At 41.8% G+C, this 20,580-nt stretch overlaps 1 protein-coding gene across 1 annotated transcript in view; it reads left to right on the forward strand.

Annotated features, from left to right (window-relative positions):
• Nucleotides 1–20,104, forward strand: part of LOC311241844 (uncharacterized protein) — a 31,804-nt gene extending 11,700 nt beyond the window's left edge. Inside the window, exons 2-3 of the mRNA XM_084330777.1 lie at nucleotides 12,370–12,555; nucleotides 18,559–20,104. Coding sequence (XP_084186903.1) covers nucleotides 12,370–12,555; nucleotides 18,559–19,661 — 1,289 coding nt within the window. The 3' untranslated portion in view covers nucleotides 19,662–20,104. The remainder of the gene's footprint in view (nucleotides 1–12,369; nucleotides 12,556–18,558) is intronic.
• The last annotated feature ends 476 nt before the right edge of the window (nucleotides 20,105–20,580 follow it).

A 20,580-nucleotide genomic window follows, 5' to 3' on the forward strand; every position in this document is an offset into this window, starting at 1 on the left:
CGCTTATGCAGGTGTATAAGTAGGTATATAGAAAGGATATAGGCTAGATGGAGCCAAAGAGGTTAGATAGAGGAAGCCGTTTGAACATTTATTAGCTAGACTGGATATTTATAAATTATGACTGATATCTGCAGCGTCATTTTACCAAAATCTTTGCCAAAAGCTCAAATTCAAGATATAAATTTTTTTAATCTACTTTTTTTCTATTTTTTTCTCCCATCCCAATTTTGTATTATCCAATTCTACCCTCCCATGTCTCGAACGTTGTTAGACCATGCCTCCCACTGGTCGGCTGCAATGTGGACCAAGCCTTGCATCACGTGTCCCCTCCGGTACACAAGGAGGCAGCTGTCGCATCTTTTCACCTGTACAGCGCGATCTCTCAGCGGCGAGGAGTAACGCGTGGGAGGCTCACGCTGCCCCCGTTGCTTCCTGATTCTGCTACAGGCGCACCAACCGACCTGTAGGAGTCGTTGTCCACAACGTCCGATCCCCACCCACCGGCTTTCCCACCCCCTAATACTGCCAATTGTATTAGTATGAACGACCAGCCAAGCCGGAAGCAACGCCGAGAGCTGGGCTCGAACCCAGCATCTCCTGCGTTAGTGGCGAGCGCCTTGCCCACTGTGCCACTTAGCCGCCCCCAATTCAAGATATCTGTAAATTATATTTTTACTAGTCAAAGCTCCAATTCAAGATATCTGTACAACTTTCTCAGATATCTACAACTGATTTATGACCAGTTGTAATTCCAGTTTCAGATATTTACAATTTCTGACCAGTCATAATTCCAGTTAAATATCTTTAATAGAGACCTTGCACGGGATATTTGTGTAGGCTAGTTATTTTCTTCCAGCATGGCTGCCTGTAACCAGTGGTAACCACGAAAGAAAATGCCTAATTTCTGTGCAGTGGTAGAGCAGGTAAAACACTCAAAAAGCATGATATTACTGTAATAATGTGACCTGTTTACAAGATCCAGTAATAAGACACTCATTTCTTTTTTTTAATACCGTAATTCCTCCAATAGTGACCCGGGCTTGTATTTGTTTCAACTGTAGCGGGTACCAGGCTTTTATTGAAAGGAGGCATGTATAAGAGAGAGGCCTATATTTCTAATTTTCAAACCGATCATAATGAATAAATCAACATTTTGTGTCAATGCCTTGCCTCCATCACTCACTGTTGGGTAGATTTCCATTGCTTTTCTTTGTATCATTTTGCGCGACAGACGGTTGTGTTTGTCGCGCAATGCATAAATCCACTCGGAAAGTAGTGTCTCCATCTCCTCGCTCACTTTTTTCCCCTCCCTCTTCCAGTTATGCGTGCTCTTTTACCGTCCGCTGCTTTCAGCTCATTCCTTTGTTTTTTCCAATATCGGATTTGTCTGGAATCAATGTTAAAGTGCTTTGTGGCTTTCTCTCCCGAATAGGGCTGCACGATTAATCGTTTTTTAATCGAAATCGCGATTTGGAATGATGCAATTATCAAATCGCCAAGCCTGCAATTAATTTTTTTTTTTTTTTTTTTTTTTTTTTTTTTTTAACCAGGAAGTCCCATTGAGATACAAGATCTCCTTTGCAAGGTAGACCTGGCCAAGATGACAGCAATAACATTTGCAATACATCACACAGCAATAAAATGTGCGATACATCACACAAGAACATAATAAATGTGCATGTATACAATACATCACATGTAAACACAAAGCAGAATAGTCTACATGATAGTAAAAGTGTATAATACAGGGTAATACAGTAATTTTGCAGTTGGGACCCGACTACAGAAAGCAGCAACATGCTTCTTGTAAAAAAATTTTTAAATATGTTATAATCGCATCGCAAATCGCAATCGCAATATCTGTCAGAATAATCGCAATTAGATTATTTCCCAAAATCGTGCAGCCCTACTCCCGAATGCTCCGCCGCATACCTCAAAACGTCCTCTTTAAACTTAACGTCAAACTTTCGTCTCTGTTTAGTACCGGTAGCCATGCTTGCTCTGTTGTTGTTGTGTTACGTGCTGCGCGCGACCCGTGTTCCATATACGGAAGTAAGGGGAGGTTCGCTCACGCGTTTATTAGTAACCCGGCTTGTATTAGGAGGTCGGCTTATAATTGCTTATTTCAACAGCGCACCCGCTCATTAATAGAGTCGGTTTTTAATTGAATACACGTCACTATTAGAGGATTTACGGTATATATAATAATGTCTCATAAATAAACACATAGCAACCTATGTTTTGCACATGGCAACCGTTGTCTCTTGCACAAAATAATGGTTGTTATGTTACAGGCAGCCATCCTGGAAGAAAGAGACCTACATAAACATTCAGTGCAATGCCTCTATTCAAGTACATCAGAGGTTGAAATATAGAAAGAGGGAAGGCAGGCGGTACAATCAATAGGCGGGAAAATCAAACGTGAAAACGCACGTTATGTTGACTTGTGCAATAGGTTTCAACTCCTTAAATATCAGGAATGTCAATTTCAATATTGTAAACTAGCCAAATCATTAGCCTAGTTTACCCTTGTTTGTAAATCATCAGAAAAAGGTCAAATACGTCATCAGTATGCACCTGAAATATAACAAATCCCTTTTAATAAACATCAGCTGAATGACATTCAGGGTTTAAAATGTCAATACGTTTCTAAGACCCAAAACTTGGCTAATCTGTTGCTCAATCAAATAGGCCTCCTCTACCTTTACTGGTATAAGCAATTTTCCGTCTCACTCTTAATTTCACAAGAGTCTCCTGCTTTTCTTCCCAGAGCTGGATACAGACTCCCACTTCTCGGATGAAGCTCTTTACTAACCTTAAAGCGAGTTGCCCCCTGGTCTGGTCTGGTCTGGTCACCCCCTTATTCAGTTGAATTGATGCATAATAAAAAGTCATATCTAAATTATGTTATTGTCGATGATATCAGTTGTCCTGTCCATATGATTTAATGATGAACTGTAAACAATGTAGTAGGGCTGGGTGATAAAACGACAATTTTAATCTATATCGATCGATAATTAAAAGAAATATCAATAAAAACATATATATTATTTTTGTGTGTGACCTGCAACAGGGCAGTTTTAAAACCAGAGACAGTGGACAGACGTGTCTTTCTTGCCTGCAACTTAAAGTAATGGCTTTGCTTGTCCAAATGACAATACTGACCAAATTGAGATTTATTTTTCTCTTGTCCATTTATTTTGTTTGCTTTCTAATTTAAAATAGTTTGAAACCGTCTGTACACAGTAGCAGGCTATGTGTGCTAGCAGACCTAGTCTCCAGTCATGGTGCACATGTGTGGTGGTTTGTCCATCAAAAAAGCACCAAAAGATAGAAAAGAAACTAGCAGAGCCAGAACTATTCAACTCCCGTGGAGCCACAGCCAGCAGAGAAGCCTGTTTACTTTCGCTTTCAAACCAGCTGCAGCCTGAGAACTGGAGTGTGAGGGCCTGTAACACTAAAGATGGCGGCAACGACAAAGAATTGCTGCAAAATAGACATACATCTGTTAAAAAAAAATCTTTTTAATACTTAGAACAATATCGATGATTATCGATATCGAGTGATATAACATTATCATATCCTTATCGTGATATAATTTTTTGCCATATTGCCCAGCCCTACAATATGATATGATATGATACATTTATTTATATTGCGCCCCTCAACCAATAGTTACATCGGCCCAGGGCGTGTCCCGGGAGAGAAAAGATAAACAAAAAAGACAGGAACCATACGAAAAAACTGAAAAAATACAGGCAGTCCAACCAAGCAGATAGAAAACAGACATAATACACCACGCATACAACAATACAAAAAACGAGCTCATGGATTGTTTATGGCGAAAAGGTGGGTTTTGAGCATGGCTTTAAAGGTCCGTAGAGTGCTTGCAGATTTCAGGTTGAGTGGGAGCTTGTTCCAGAGGGTCGGTGCTGTGACTGCGAAAGCCCGGTTTCCCTTTCTCACCAGTCTTGTGTGGGGGATTTTTAGGCAGATTTGGTTGTACTTAGAACGGAGGGAGCTGGAGTTGGTTGATTGGACCAGGAGTTATTTTATGTAGGCTGGGGCGAGACCGTTTATGGCTTTGTATGTGAACACGAGGATTTTGAAATGTATTTGTTGTTTTACCGGGAGCCAGTGTAGGGATACAAGGACTAGGGAGATGTGGTCCCTCATCTTGGTGCCCGTCACGAGCCTGGCGGCTGCGTTCTGGACGAGTTGGAGGCGGAAATATATTTGTCTGCACCTAGGGCTGTGTTAAATACTTCGAAGCTTCGTTCGATGGCACAAGCTTCGAACATAAAAAAAAATCGAAGTAAAAAAAAAATATATATATATATATATATATATATATATATATATTATTTTTTACCTCAAATCTTGCGCCTCCATTCCAATGAAACGAAAGTAAGCGGCACCTCGACTCCACCTCTCTACAACAAGCACGTGGAGATTATCTGTGTTGAAAACAACAAGGACATGTGCAGCAGACATGTCGACGAAGAAGTCATCAGACGTGTGGTTACACTTTAAAATATGCAAAGACAATGCCCAAAAAGCCGAGTGCCAGATATGCCAGAAGAAAATGGCATATCACAACTCTACAACAACTTTGTCAAATCACCTAAAAAACGTAAGTATCGTTGTACACGACGGCGACGCCACACAAAGCATTAATAAGGCTATGCCTATGCTGCTATGACTAATGTGTTACCAAGTTGGCTAATTTAATTGTAATCATCTGCTTTTGTAGGTGCATTGTCTGATATAATTATAAATTAAATATAATATAATTGTTTGCTTGATAGACGAAGGTTGCAACATAATTATGTAATGTCATGTCGTTGGCTGTGAGAGCAGCCCCACTGCACCCAGGCAGCGCAGCCGAGTGAAACCTTGTTGGCTGCATCACAGTCACGAAAGGGGCTACTTAGGCTGTACGTTAACTTTTTTTGCACATAGCACTGGTGCTACAGAGGTTGATCGTTTTGTAGCACAGGCCAAAATCTTGTAGCACAAGTATAAAATGTGTTATATTTGTAACAGTCACAAATGTGCCTATTGTATTTGTGTTATTTAGTTGCAGTGCCATGTTTGGCTGTCATTTTATGCTGACAAGTTGACGTCACACAGCCAGACACGTTACGTGTAAGGAATTATGGATTTGGTGTTGGGTGTATGGACTCTACTAGGGGTGGGAATCACCAGTTTCATCACGATACGATACGATATAGATTCTTTGGACAACAATACGATATTTGCTGATATATGCCACGATATGATACGATATCATAACATAAGCCCATTTAACACAATCAGTAACATTTAGATCAACTCAAAAAAGGCAACGGAAATATCATTTGACATTTTTATTTTTGACCTCTTCCAGACTTTTAAAGGAAAAACAATCTATTGTTTTTAATACACATAGACCTCCTGTTCACTGTAAAGTGCCACGTTTTGATATATTGAGCTTTAAACTTTAAGTTAAATGTTTTGGAACTCACAACACGCAACCGTTTTATGTTGCATGATCATGAATACATTTATTTTGTGTTGTATTTTTTATGTTTAAATATCAACATTATCTGTCCACCCTCAGTACATTTACTATCAATATAATATACTCGTCTGACTTCATGTGATCTTTCCAAACGCACACACACACACAGAGAAGGGAGAATGTCTGCCCCGTCCTCCTCACTCTGCCCGTCTGCTGTTCTCTCTATATGGCTATGAACAGCTTGTTGTTAGCTCATGCTAACGTTCATTTCGGACTTTATGACGCGAGGATTGCAAAGCATGTTATATGCATTTGACCCGTTGCCGAATAAAACAGCAGGGATTTGTTTTGGGTCGCGACAACACTATCCACTAGCTCTGTTTCAATGTCCGCGTTCCAAACGCTGCTGAGACGAGTCCTGCTCACCTGCTGTGTTGTGAGCTGAGCCGAGCGGATATGAGTCACTGCTCGCAACTCGCGGGGATATTGTTCGCTAGGGATTATGGGATTTGGTGTTTGATATATGGAGTCTTACGCAGAAGGGACATTGTATTTAATCGCACAAGACTACAAGTACCAAGTGGATAGCGGGCCATCGCGGGCCATCGCACCAGTGCTATTGAAGTCAATCCTTTCATCGCACAGACTGACATCAGTGTCGCACGTGCAACATATATGTCGCACTGTACAGCCTTAATTAATTAATCCAATCCACTTTATTTATAGAGCACATTTAAAAACAACACAGTTTACCAAAGTGCTGTACAAGTCCCACAACATAAGATAAAAAAAAAACTATAATTAATATATATATATATATATATTTTGCTTCGAATTAAAATCGAAGCTCGGCCCGAAGCTTCGATTGCCAAAAAAAGCTTCGAAGGTCAGCCCTAGCGACACCAGAGTAGAGGGCGTTGCAGTAATCCAGTCTTGAAAATATGAGTGAGGATGACCCTTTGAAGGTCGCTGGGGGAGAGGAATGTTTTTATTTTTGCGATGGTGCGCAGCTGGAGGAAGCAGGACTGAGCCACTGCTCGCACTTGTCTGTCTAGTTTTAGCTCAGAGTAAAAAAAGACCCCCAGGTTTTTGAGGTTTTATCAGGGTGGACAGAGTGCCCATGTTGGCCCATGTTGGCCCAAGACCCCTATGCTCTGCATCTTCTGGCCGCCTCAGACCTACTTAGGGCTGACCTTAGATTTTTTTTTGGAATTCTAAGCTTCGGGGCCGAGATTCGATTTTAATTCGAAGTAAAATATATATTACATTTATTTTATTTATTTATTTATTCTTTTTTTTAATGCTGTGCCTGTGGGACTTGTACAGCACTTTGTCCAACGTTGTCAGTGCTGTAAAGTTTAAACCTTTTTAAATCTTAGACAAACGAAACACTTTGCTTTCATGAAATATTGTAAGCCGTCATTTGAGGCTTTATAAAAGCAGCACAATGAACACAAATCTGTCAGTGCAGAGTCCGACCTCATCTTAAATAACAAACAGCATTGCTTGTTGTAGTTAACAAAGAGAGGCAGAGTTGATTTTGCCAAAAAAAAATCATATATTTTTTTTTCTTTTTTAATAATCGAATTTTATTTTCATATTCGAATCCCATGCCCATCGAACGAAGCTTCGAAGTATTTAAGACAGCCCTAGACCTACTCCTATCCGAGCTCTGGCAGGGTCATCAAAGAGAAGTTGCCTATTCTCAGTCCTTGCCCCACAATGGTGGAATGAACTACCCACCCCAGTTAGGACAGCAGAAAGCCGTCCAATCTTTTGCCGTCGACTAAGTAAGGACGCACTTCTTCAACCATTATCTGAAAGAAAAAAGAAAAAAATCGAACCCTATCTAACCTTACTGTCATGCACTTGTCCTAATAAACTAACCTACACTGTAGCACTCAACACTTTGATGAACATTGTTACTCAGCTGATAGAGTTGTGCCCTTCCTGATGACTTGTCGTACAGAACTTGTAAGTCGCTTTGGATAAAAGCGTCAGCTAAATTACTAAATGTAAATGAAGTGGGAATTAGGACAAATCCAACCTCCTACTAGGAAAAATGCAATGGAACGGCCCTCGAAAGTGGATATTCCAAGTAGGGGAATACCCAGGGTTGGTCTCTCAATGACCCCTGCAGCTTTTCCGAGATGCAGTTATCTCAAGTCATTTCAACATGGCCGCTGCATACACTATAACTGTAAAGTGTAAACAACATTGTTTTGATCTTTAGAAGACGACTGAAGCTGGATTACTACCAATACCTGTGTTGTAGCCAAATAATAACAGTTATTAAACATATTTGTGGTGCTCCGAACCAGCCACACAAACACCAGCTGATTCTGGGGTCACATGCTTCTCCCTTAGACACATTACATATTTTACATCGTCTAGTATGGTTTATTTCCCAGCTGGGGACTGGATTGCAATGAGGTTGTAATTCCCATTTTCCAACTGGGATCTTCTGATCTCCGATTTTGAAAAGATTGTGGCGTTACACCTGGTTGCTATGCATTACCAATGCCATAAGGCCTAATGCCTATACGCCTGGTTGCTATGCATTACCTATTATCTATCCACATCTGTCCCTGTACATACCTGTACATAATCCTTTTTACATATCTGTAGATATTAGTATGCCTGGTTGCTATGTGTTACCAATGCCATAAGGCCTAATACATTTGGTTGATGATATGCGTTACCTAATGCCATAAGGCCTAACAAAATAAATTGGTTCCTGTTGGTTGTCAGTTATGGGTAGGTAGGGAATTTATTTTATTTTTTATTTTATTTTTTCCCACGGCGACTATGGATAGGGAATTTCTTTATTTAATTAAAATGTTCACGACAACATGAATGCATATACTCTGCCAGCATGTTTAATATCCATAATACTAAAGGTTTGACTAAGATTTTTATGAAACTTTATTGTAAAAAAGGGAAAGAATAAAATAAAATAAATTCTCTACCTACCCATGGCCTTAACCCTTTTTCCGCCAATAACGTCAAACGACGGGTTTCAAGTTCATGCGAATTCTGTCAATAACGGCGTACGACGTGTTTCAAGTTCATATTTCATATTTTCGCCATGGTATTCATATTTCACCCACGGAGTCTTGGCTGATGCTGTAGGACTCAGCACAACTCTGCAACGCTTCAATACTGCCACCTGGTGGCTGATCGGCGAGTTGCCAAACCGGAAATGCCTGTTGCAGCTCGGTCCGCCCCCTAATTCCGTCCGGCCACTTGTTTATCGTCCCGGGACTCAAGACGCACACCGTGGATATAGATCGTTGCCATAACTCAATAATCCACATGATTTGGGCGTATATTAGTATTATACAAACCGGAACTCGATCGCCTCGATCCACATCACATAACTGGGATCTGTTTGCTCCAATCTCATCGCCCAACGCTACAAGGAAGCTGCCGTGAGTTTCAGCGTTTTTGTTTATCATTTTCGATACAAACTGCTCTGATCTATATATCACCCATACTACATAAATCATTTAACGTCGGTCACGAAATTATAAAGTACCTCCGTTCACCCGCGCATGATCAGTCATAACGTTTAGGACCATGTACAGTTGACATTTTTAATATAGCGTTGATCGGTATCAAACGGCATTTGATAATCTAATATATGTAGTGATGCACGATATATCGGCCGCCGATATAATATCGGCCGATATGGCATTTTTTTTTTTTTTTTTTTTTTTTTTAACTTTGGCCATTTCCCTGGCTCTTTTATACGTTTATCGCATTTATACTTGGTCAAGTTCGACCGACAGAAGCAGGCTGAAAGGGTTCAGATGGGGGGGAAGACACTCTGGGAAAGGCACGGCTGCAGTCCGGGATTCGAACTCGCTCAGCCCCAGATCCGTGACGAGCACGGTTGTTCACGGCGCTGAAATAGCACTCGCGGTACGTGGTGAGCTACTGGAGCTCCCCCTATGGCAGTTTTTTTACACATCGGTATCGGTCCGATATCAAGATAGGGCCGATATTAAAAAAAAAAATTAAAATCTTTTTTTTTCTTTTTACATGTTTTGGCCTTAAATTGTTAAAAATATCAGTCATTTCTGAAAATAAGTTACAAAAGTAAAAAAATTATGCGTTTTGGAAAATAGCTCTTTATTTGATTATCATAAAAAAGTGTTTTCTATACAGAGATATCGACATCGGTAAATATCGGTATCGGCCAGAACAGCAATATTAATATCGGTTATCGGTATCGGCCACAATTTTCACATCGGTGCATCACTAAATATATGCATTTATGTCTATATCTCACGTTCTAGGAAATACTGCAGAAAACGATGAAAACATATTTATGCTCTAGACGGTATTTTCGTATGAATGTGTGAATGAAAAAGTAAAACGTTCCTACATCCTGAACGATAGATAATCGATGTTGAATGAGCCATAGTAATGTCAATTTAGCAATACAATTTAAAAAGTTATAGCCCTGCAAAGAAGGTGAACATCTCCATAGACTTACAGTACTGGCAGAGAATGGTATAAGATGATCAAAGTGGTGGCAGGGAATGGGTTAACTAACAACCAACAGGAAACAAACAATATTTTATTTTATGCCCTAGTGCCATAAGGCCTAATGCCTATACATGTGGTTGCTATTTGTTACCTAGTGCCATAAGGCCTAATGCCTATACGTTTGGTTGCTATTTGTTACCTAGTGCCATAAAGCCTAATGCCTATACATTACGTTTGGTTGCTATTTGTTACCTAGTGCCATAAGGCCTAATGCCTATATGTTTGGTTGCTATTTGTTACCTAGTGCCATAAGGCCTAATGCCTATACGTTTGGTTGCTATTTGTTACCTAGTGCCATAAGGCCTAATGCCTATGTTTGGTTGCTATTGTTACCTAGTGCCATAAGGCCTAATGCCTATACATTTGGTTGCTATTTGTTACCTAATGCCATAAGGCCTAATGCCTATACGTTTGGTTGCTATTTGTTACCTAGTGCCATAAGGTCTAATGCCTATACGTTTGGTTGCTATTTGTTACCTAGTGCCATAAGGCCTAATGCCTATACATTTGGTTGCTATTTCTTACCTAATGCCATAAGGCCTAATGCCTATACGTTTGGTTGCTATTTGTTACCTAGTGCCATAAGGCCTAATGTCTATACATTTGGTTGCTATTTGTTACCTAATGCCATAAGGCCTAATGCCTATATGTTTGGTTGCTATTTGTTACCTAGTGCCATAAGGCCTAATGTCTATACATTTGGTTGCTATTTGTTACCTAATGCCATAAGGCCTAATGCCTATACATTTGGTTGCTATTTGTTACCTAGTGCCATAAGGCCTAATGCCTATACGTTTTGGTTGCTATTTGTTACCTAGTGCCATAAGGCCTAATGCCTATACGTTTGGTTGCTATTTGTTACCTAGTGCCATAAAGCCTAATGCCTATACATTACGTTTGGTTGCTATTTGTTACCTAGTGCCATAAGGCCTAATGCCTATATGTTTGGTTGCTATTTGTTACCTAGTGCCATAAGGCCTAATGCCTATACGTTTGGTTGCTATTTGTTACCTAGTGCCATAAGGCCTAATGCCTATGTTTGGTTGCTATTGTTACCTAGTGCCATAAGGCCTAATGCCTATACATTTGGTTGCTATTTGTTACCTAATGCCATAAGGCCTAATGCCTATACGTTTGGTTGCTATTTGTTACCTAGTGCCATAAGGTCTAATGCCTATACGTTTGGTTGCTATTTGTTACCTAGTGCCATAAGGCCTAATGCCTATACATTTGGTTGCTATTTCTTACCTAATGCCATAAGGCCTAATGCCTATACGTTTGGTTGCTATTTGTTACCTAGTGCCATAAGGCCTAATGTCTATACATTTGGTTGCTATTTGTTACCTAATGCCATAAGGCCTAATGCCTATATGTTTGGTTGCTATTTGTTACCTAGTGCCATAAGGCCTAATGTCTATACATTTGGTTGCTATTTGTTACCTAATGCCATAAGGCCTAATGCCTATACATTTGGTTGCTATTTGTTACCTAGTGCCATAAGGCCTAATGCCTATACGTTTTGGTTGCTATTTGTTACCTAGTGCCATAAGGCCTAATGCCTATACGTTTGGTTGCTATTTGTTACCTAGTACCATAAGGCCTAATGCCTATATGTTTGGTTGCTATTTGTTACCTAGTGCCATAAGGCCTAACACTGGTTCCTGACAGGCAGCGAGCGAGCGAACTGGAGACGAAATCGCGCGTGACACTGTCCTGATATGAGGCGGCGCGTGTCCGAGTGTGTCTGTGTGTGTGTTAACGGGGGCAAAGCAGCCTGCAATTCTTGACCAATAAAAAGTGTTTAGGGGCGTGACTCTGCCAAGTAATCGCTCAACTAGAGACACGGCGAGCGAATATTTGAGGGGGGAACGACATCACCGCTCAGTTCGCTGTCGCTCACGGTAGGTCAGGATAGTCTGATTGAAACGAATACATTTTAATCATTTTCGCAATCACGCTCGCTCGCGTCGCTCCCTGTCAGGAAGGGGTGTAATGCCTATATGCCTGGCTCTGTTCCATCGCTGTGAGTCTCCAGAGCACATGGGGCACATTCAGCAAGATTTTCTATGAACATTTATTATTATTTATTATTTGATGCTAAATCATTTAAAGAACATTTCCATGAGTCATTCTTAGTGAGGCCCAAAATGTTTTACAACAGGGACAGGTTTATTACGGCTTCTATGGGTGATTTAATGTAAAAGGCTTAATGAAAAAATGCAGATTTAATGAACAACACTCAATAATCGGACTGCTATCCTGAATAAAGTATAATGTGCTAATGATTTCAATGACAACGTTCCTTTTTCCAGAAGTGCCACTGCAGAGGGCGGTGGTGACGGAGCAGCTGATGGCGGTGGCGGAGGAGATCATGGTGCTGGTGGAGAGAGTGATGGCACAGTTCCAGGAGGAAGCCGTACGGTCAAAGCAGGAGGTCGACCGCCAGCGCAAGCTGCTGGATATCATTCTGCAACCACAGATCAAGTTACACAGAGCAGGTATGTGAATCGGAAGGTTATAGTATGCACCTGACCTAGCGGATAGTGGGGCGTAAAGTAAGTGAGTAAAATAATAGCAAGGGTAAAATGAGCAGACATATAAAATCAGTTTTTCAAATAGGATCTAACATCCCAACAGGCCACTGCCGCTTTTATTCATTTGAATTGTGAACGAGAACCCGCACGCTCAGATTTTCCAAAATAGTCTGGCAGTTTTTAATACATTCAAATAAATATTTGATAGAATTAGAAACTTTGACCCAGATCCTTGGTGTCTTTGGGCTTCTGCCTGAAATGGGAACACCCAGGGAGATGTGAACTGTAGTGGCTTCTCCTCACTCCTAGCTATATGTTTAATATTGAACTGTAGTGTCTTCTCCTCACTCTTAGCTAGATGTTTAATATTGAACTGTAGTGTCTTCTCCTCACTCTTAGCTAGATGTTTAATATTGAACTGTAGTGTCTTCTTTTCACTCTTAGCTAGATGTTTAATATTGAACTCTAGTGGCTTCTCTTCACTCTTAGCGGGCATTAAAGCGTTCCGTCTTGAGATGGATTTCCGTCAATTTGATTCGGAGTTCCGTCAATTTGATTCGGAGTCGTGACGGATTTTCCGTCAATTGGCTACCTGGTATAATATGATTTGTAGATGCATACAGATTTAAACTAAATTGGGCCAATCAGAGGCATCAAATATCATGAAAAGGGGCACTCAAAGCGCTTATGGGCGGAGCCCAGCCCAAAACGTCTTGAAATCTTGAAGTGGAAAAATGCTGCCTTACAGTACTTGATTTGAAATACAAAACAATGATTTTTTTTTTTTTTTACTTTACAGATGTGTTCCATAGACTCAGGAATTGTGTAAAGTTGCCCAAATAGTGAAAGGAATAGCAAGACATGTCCCCTTTAAGGTCCTTCTCCTTACATACAAAGCTCTAAATGGACAGGGACCTAGCTACATCGCCAACACTCTAATAAATTACAGGCCAGCAAGAACACTGCGATCATCAGCTGCTGGACTACTAGAGGCTCCCAGAAACAGTCAAAAGAGGATTGGTAATGCAGCCTTTATCAACTATGCCCCAAAACTATGGAACAAACTACCCCAAAACATCAGGGAAGCCAACTCGCTAGACATCTTCAAAAGACAGCTTAAAGGGGACCTGCATTGCTATTCCTAGCACTATTTGGGCAACTTTACACAATTCCTGTGAGTCTATGGAAGACATCTGTAAGCTTTATTTAAAAAAAAAAAAAAAAAAAATTATATTTCTAATGGAGTACTCAAAAGTATAATTTTCTTATTATTGGCTTGGCTCCGCCCATACTTTCAGAATGCTTTGAGTGACAGCCACCCACCAAATAGTTCTGGCCATACTACTCTACTAACGCCAAAGTGAACCTAATACACAAACAAATATGGCTCAAGCATACGTTTTCGATACAATACAATCCACAAAGGGATGACACCGAAGCAGGTACCCATGCCATACGATTTTGGGAAAACAAATTCCTGGAAGAATAAGATTGCTCTCCCAATCCGTCTAACACACACACACGCACACGGCACTTGTACTAACGACGTTAGTTAGGAACATAATCATTAATTCGCAATACACACAAGTAGGTCTACATATATACAACGAAGCACAGAGCTAAGAACGTTAGCTAAGCTAGCTTGCTCTCTCAGTCCGTCTAACAAACACACACACACACACGGCACTTGTACTAACGACGTTAGTTAGGAACATAATCATTCATTCGCAATACACACAAGTAGGTCTACATATATACAACGAAGCACAGAGCTAAGAACGTTAGCTAAGCTAGCTTGCTCTCTCAGTCCGTCTAACAAACACACACACACGCGCGCACACACACACAGTGCTTGCACTAACGTTAGACTGTCTTGGCGCACACACATGGAAGAGTACCGTAATACACAAACGGATGAATGAACGAGGTCCTACTGCTAATTAACTAATTACGACGTACTGTATGTACTTACTGATTCGATGCTTTCTTTCGGTCTCAAAGACTTACAGGCTAGGTCCCTTCTTCTTTAGCAACAGCCAGGAAATCACGGAAGCATAAAGTCCCTCGTCTTTGCAAAAATCCAAAAATGAACTTGGTCCATTGCTGGCGAAGCACGACATCCTCGGGGAAAAGTGTGCAAAGACGTATTACGCGCTTTACAGCCAGGAACAGCACATGTCCTGCGTGTTTTGCTCATCGTGGACGTTAGGCAAGTTACTGCACTTCTTTCCTGCGGTCTGCCTGCTGTATGTTGAGGGCTGCCCAGGTAGATTGTGGGCGGGCATTGGCTCCAACCACAGAGCCAATCGGATCACTATCCGCTTCCCCAGCGCCACGTGACGTCACCATGCGTGTCAAATCAGAACGACCTGATTTAAAATGGACCAGGAAATGAATGACCTGAATGACGGCAATCCGCAATATGGAATTTAGAGACACAAACACATTGATACTAACTCCTATTACTATAATACAATGCTGGACTAGGGCTGCCGCGGTATTGATTTTTTCCTTACAGCACAAATTTGCGAAGCTATTGAAACCGCCGCGGTAACCACAAAAAAAAAATACAAAAATTGAATGCATTTTTTTTTTCTATATTCTTTATAGCATATAGCCTGCCTCTAGTCTAAATGTCTATATTTAGAGGATGACTTTGCAGCATGAATATTGTTTGGGATTCGGCAAGCACGCATTCGTTATTGAAAGTGAAACACAAGACAACATAGGCTACTGAACAGTGAACACTGTTTATTGACGCTTGCAGTGAGGTACAACGGCTCACTCGAGGTAGACGGTGGACGGGTCTGTTGAGGAGCTGAGGCGCGCGCCTCTCTCCCCTTCCCGTCGACCAAGAGTGAATACCTGTAGTCCCCAGGGCTCTGTCCCGACCGGTGTCCCGACTCCGGATCCCCCCCCGAAAGGATGGGTGAGCCGCGGCCGGGGAAGACCGGGCGAGCCCGACTTAACGAGAACCATAAAACCTGAGCACGGTGTGGCTCCAGCCCCTCGCGCGCCGCCGCGGTTCCCAACTCCCCTCTCCCTCGGGGAGAGGCGGGGGGGATTCGAAGTCTCCCCTCTGGTCGTGCGCCGTTCACTCGGTGTCGCGGGCAGGGGTGGTAGCGCCCGGCGGTTACCCCCCCCTCTTTCTTCTTCTTATTATTATTATAAAAAACAGCAGTGATGCGGTATTCAGCTTAACTCTGCGGTGGGCGTGATGTAACAGCGATACCGCGGTAATATGGTAACCGCGGCAGCTCTATGCTGGACACTGAAAAAAGACATTTATAATGCATGTCACCTTTAAAACCTTAAAACCTCTTTGCTCAGGCATTTCAATGAAACATCAGGGATATCCTGACACAAATTGTACTTCACCTGCACTAATCTTACCCTACATACTTTTATACACTTTCTATCAAATTCATGTGTCGGTTCTATGCAAATTTGATCTCACTACCTCCTATGCACTGTAATTTTAAGAGCACTGCTCTGTTGTCATTCAAAACTGAACTTTGTAAAGAAACTCAAAGTTAAGAGCGATGCACTGCTCTGTTGTTGAGTTGTGAGCGACGCACTTCTCTGTTAAATTATAAGGTCATTTAGAACTGTACTTTGTAAAGAAACTCAAAGTGTTAAGAGCGATGCACTGCTCTGTAGGGGTGGGAATCACCAGTTTCATCACGATACGATACAATATCGATTATTTGGACAACGATACGATATTATATGCCCATTTAACACAATCAGTCACATTTAGATCAACTCAAAAAAGGCAACGGAAATATCAATTGTCGTTTTTATTTTTGAGCTCTTCCAGACATTTAAATGAAAAACTATTTATTGTTTTTAATACAAATAGACCTCCTGTTCACTGTAAAGTGCCACGTTTTTATATATTGAGCTTTAAACTAAGTAAACATTTTTGGAACTCACAACACACAACCTAAAACCCCTCCCTCTCCCAAACTGTTCCTACAATTGTTTTATGTTCCATGATGATCATGAATACATTTATTATGTATTGTATTTTTTATGTTTAAATATCAACATTATCTGTCCATCCTCAGTAAATACTAGTATCAATATAATAATACTCCTCACTTCATCTGGTCTTTTCAAACGCACACACACACACAGAATGCCCCTCCCCCAGTCCCCAGACACAGAAAAAGATAATGCCCCCCCCTCCTCCTTCCCCAGTCCCCTCTCCTCTCTCCTGTTCTCTCTCAGGGTTAGCTGCTTAGCTTAGTTAGCGTAAGTAAGCAGCTAACGTAACTAGTGATGCACCGATGTGAAAATTGTGGCCGATACCGATAAACGATATTAATATTGCTGTTCTGGCCGATACCGATATTTACCGATGTCGATATCTCTGTATAGAAAACACTTTTTTATGATAATCAAATAAAGAGCAATTTTCCAAAACGCATATTTTTTTTTACTTTTGTAACTTATTTTCAGAAATGACTGATATTTTGAAACTATTTAAGGCCAAAACATGTAAAAAAAATTTAAATAAAAAAGATTTAAAGGGGCTATGTACTGCTATTCCTAGCACTATTTTGGCAACTTTACACAATTCCTGTTAGTCTGTTGAAGACATCTGTAAGTTTTTTTTTTTTTTTTTAAATGCATTGTTTTATATTTCTAATCAAGTACTCAAAACCATAATTTTCCAGCTTCAAGATTTCAGGCTGTTATGGCCTGGCTCCGCCCATAAGCACTTTGAGTGACAGTCAGCCCACACAGTCTGCTACTGGTAGATTGATTGATTGATTGAAAAGTTTATTAACAGATTGCAGAATGGGTATAGTACAGTACAGCTCAATACATACAATTGTTAAGAGGATGCAGACCTGAGAAAGACTTTCGTCTTGTTTCCATCAGGGTCCCCCATTTTCAATTCATCATATGACACACACGACATACAGATAGACAGTACTGCTACATCTATACATTTATGACATACCAGATTTTCAAATACAGTACTGTTTGTGATACTAAAAAAATCCAGAAAAAGAGTGTATTTGACATAGAAACTGTGCATTGGAGGAGGTTGGGTAGGTGGGGTGGGGTTGGGTGGGGCTGTACATTGGAGGTGGGGGGGGGGGTGTTGGGTAATAATATTGCTGAAGTGGAAGCATGTCTCCCCAACTATTAAGGAAGTCCTACAGGCCACGCACAGACGCATACTTGCAGAGGAGTGATGTGGGCCTGAGCTACAGCTACCCCCCCTCCGCCTATACTGTATATATATATATTATATATATATAATTTCTTTTACTTGTTTATTTTTGCTTTGTTGTACTACAGTATTATTTATTTGTAATTCTTTCCTGCTCAATATTGTTTTCTCTTCATGTTTTGGGGAGGTGGTGTGAATGAATGTGGCCGATCAATGCATAGGCACGAAAAGTTTGTGGGCGCCAATCGTGAATGAATGTGGCCGATCAAAGCCGTAATAACTTACTCAGTCGGTGGATCCGGTTAATACAATTTATTAACTCAGAATGAAAGTATCAAATATAAATAACTCAGAGATATATGGCTTGATGAATGGCTCTTACCAAATAACTAGCTGTTGGAATCTGGAAGAAGAGACAGATTTTCATAAGGGAATCCCCTTTATACACAAGAGAGGGGGGGGGGGGAGAATACAACTGGGGGGAGTTTGGGTGAAATAGCTCATAGGGAGGAGACCAATGTCTTCATCCTCCACAGTGGGTGACCTGGGATTGGGTGGGGAGGGTAGTTGAGCTGGGCAGTGGGGGAGGGTGGGATGGGGGGGGGGGGGCACGAGTGTTGTGGGTTTATGTTAAATTTTCTGTACATTTTCGGTGAAATGTTTAAATTGAAAAACGTATAATAATTAAATATAATAATAATAATATTAATTAAAAAAATTAAACTTCCAAGTCAAGTTTCAAGATGATTTATTGTTCCTCTTTTCATCCCTGCATCCAGACTCTCTACGGGACAATGTCTCTGTTTGCGATGAGGACAACCGTGTTGTCCCTGGGCTGTGTTGGAGCCCCAGTCCGAGCCACGAGGAGCAGGGTCCAGACTCCCTTCAGACCGGAGAAGAACTCTGCAGCCGTGACCTCCAGCCCCTCTCTTCAGACTGTTCCATGGCCGACGGTGAAGAGAACAACGGTGAGGAGAGAGAAGGCGGTGGCAGCGATGACGAGTGGAGGGAACAAGGACAAGACAGCCTGACCAATCACCTGAGAATCCACACGGAGGAGAAACCCTACGTTTGCACTCACTGCGGCAAAGGATTCGCCCGCAGAGGCTACCTGGCCCATCACCTGAGGATCCACACGAAGGAGAAACCTTACGTTTGCACTCACTGCAGCAAAGGATTCCACCGCAAAGACAACCTGACCGATCACATGAGAATCCACACGAAGGAGAAACCCTACGTTTGCACTTTCTGCGGCAAAGGATTCTCCTCCAGAAGCCACCTGACCATTCACCTGAGAATCCACACAGGGAAACTCCTCTGTTGCAGCCACTGCGGCAGGATGTTCAACACGAACAACAGCCTCAAAGAGCACATGAGAGTGCACTCGGGAGAGAGACCGTACGTCTGCACCGTCTGCGGGAAGGCGTTCGTTCGCAGCAGCAGTCTGGTGGGCCACGCGAGGGTTCACACGCGGGAGAGACCCTACGGCTGCGACGTGTGCGGCAAGAGGTTCTCCCAGAATTGCTCCCTGAAGATCCACACGATGATCCACACAGGGGAGAGGCCGCACGGCTGCTCCGTCTGCGGGAAGACCTTTATCAAGGGCGGAGCGCTGAAGCTCCACCTCAGGACGCACACGGGGGAGAAACCCCACCTCTGCTACGAGTGCGGCTGCAGCTTCAGCGACCGCAGCGCCTTCAATCGTCACATGATCGTTCACACGCGGAAGCGAGTCTACGGCTGCACGGTCTGTGACAAGAGTTACCCACGAGAAGGCCACCTGAGGAATCACATGAAAAGAAAACACACAGGGGACATAATACCGGTAGATCCGTTAATACCGGTAGATCCATTAATAGTGGTAGATCCATTAACACTTTGAGTGCCGGAGGTCGGGTGCCCCAGAACCACGCTGCGTGCCAACACCCACTTCAATGATAGAGCTCTCATATTTGCGAACGCATAAACTACATCTTAAATTATGGCTATGTGTATAATATGGCCGTCGCTTATCAATGACTTGTTTGCAGTCAACATTGTCGAAACGGATTGTTTTTTAATCGGTTCATTTCCGTTTTATACCATTTTGAAAAACACTATTTTTTTGAAAATTTCAGGAAAATATAAAGATTCTGTGATAAACGCCCTTTACTGGAATATTATGGAATACACAAAAAACGTTGTAATTTTTCGGCCTATTTATGAATCGTTTTCAAATAAGCGCTAGATTATCGATAGTATATGTGTACTTATGCACGCTATAGAAGCGGGCTGAAAAATCAAGTATCCATTTCCTGATCAGCACATGCACACACACACACATAGGGCACACGTTGATATCTCTGTGAAAAAAGCTCTGATTATTAGGGATGCCCCGATCGATCGGCCACCGATCGTTATCGGCCGATAATGAGTATAAATATGCGATCGGGGAATTCCGATAATTAGTCATATTCGCCGATCGCGGAAACTGATCAAGTGGATATCTCACTCGCTTGTCTCAGTCGCACTGCTCCTCCTCCCTAGCCCCGCCCGTACCCGTGTAGAGTTTGTAAACACGGAGGCGGACCTCCTCTGCTGAGTCTAGATAGTGCATTCGACCTGAGCTAACGTTAGCTACCTAGCTATCGTTACTGTTTAAACAAAATTACCCAGTCAACTATTCACTTTTAGTAGGCATTGTCTAACGGTATTTAGCCGGCTAGCTACTGATAGCTCCGGATATCAACAAATGCCCCAGGAAGTCCAGTAGCCCATGTTGATATCTCCGTTAGCTTGCGTTAGCTGACGTTAAGGCGCTC

This window comes from Notolepis coatsorum (assembly GCF_963971535.1).
Source record: "Notolepis coatsorum genome assembly, chromosome: 15".
NCBI lineage: Eukaryota > Metazoa > Chordata > Actinopteri > Aulopiformes > Paralepididae > Notolepis > Notolepis coatsorum.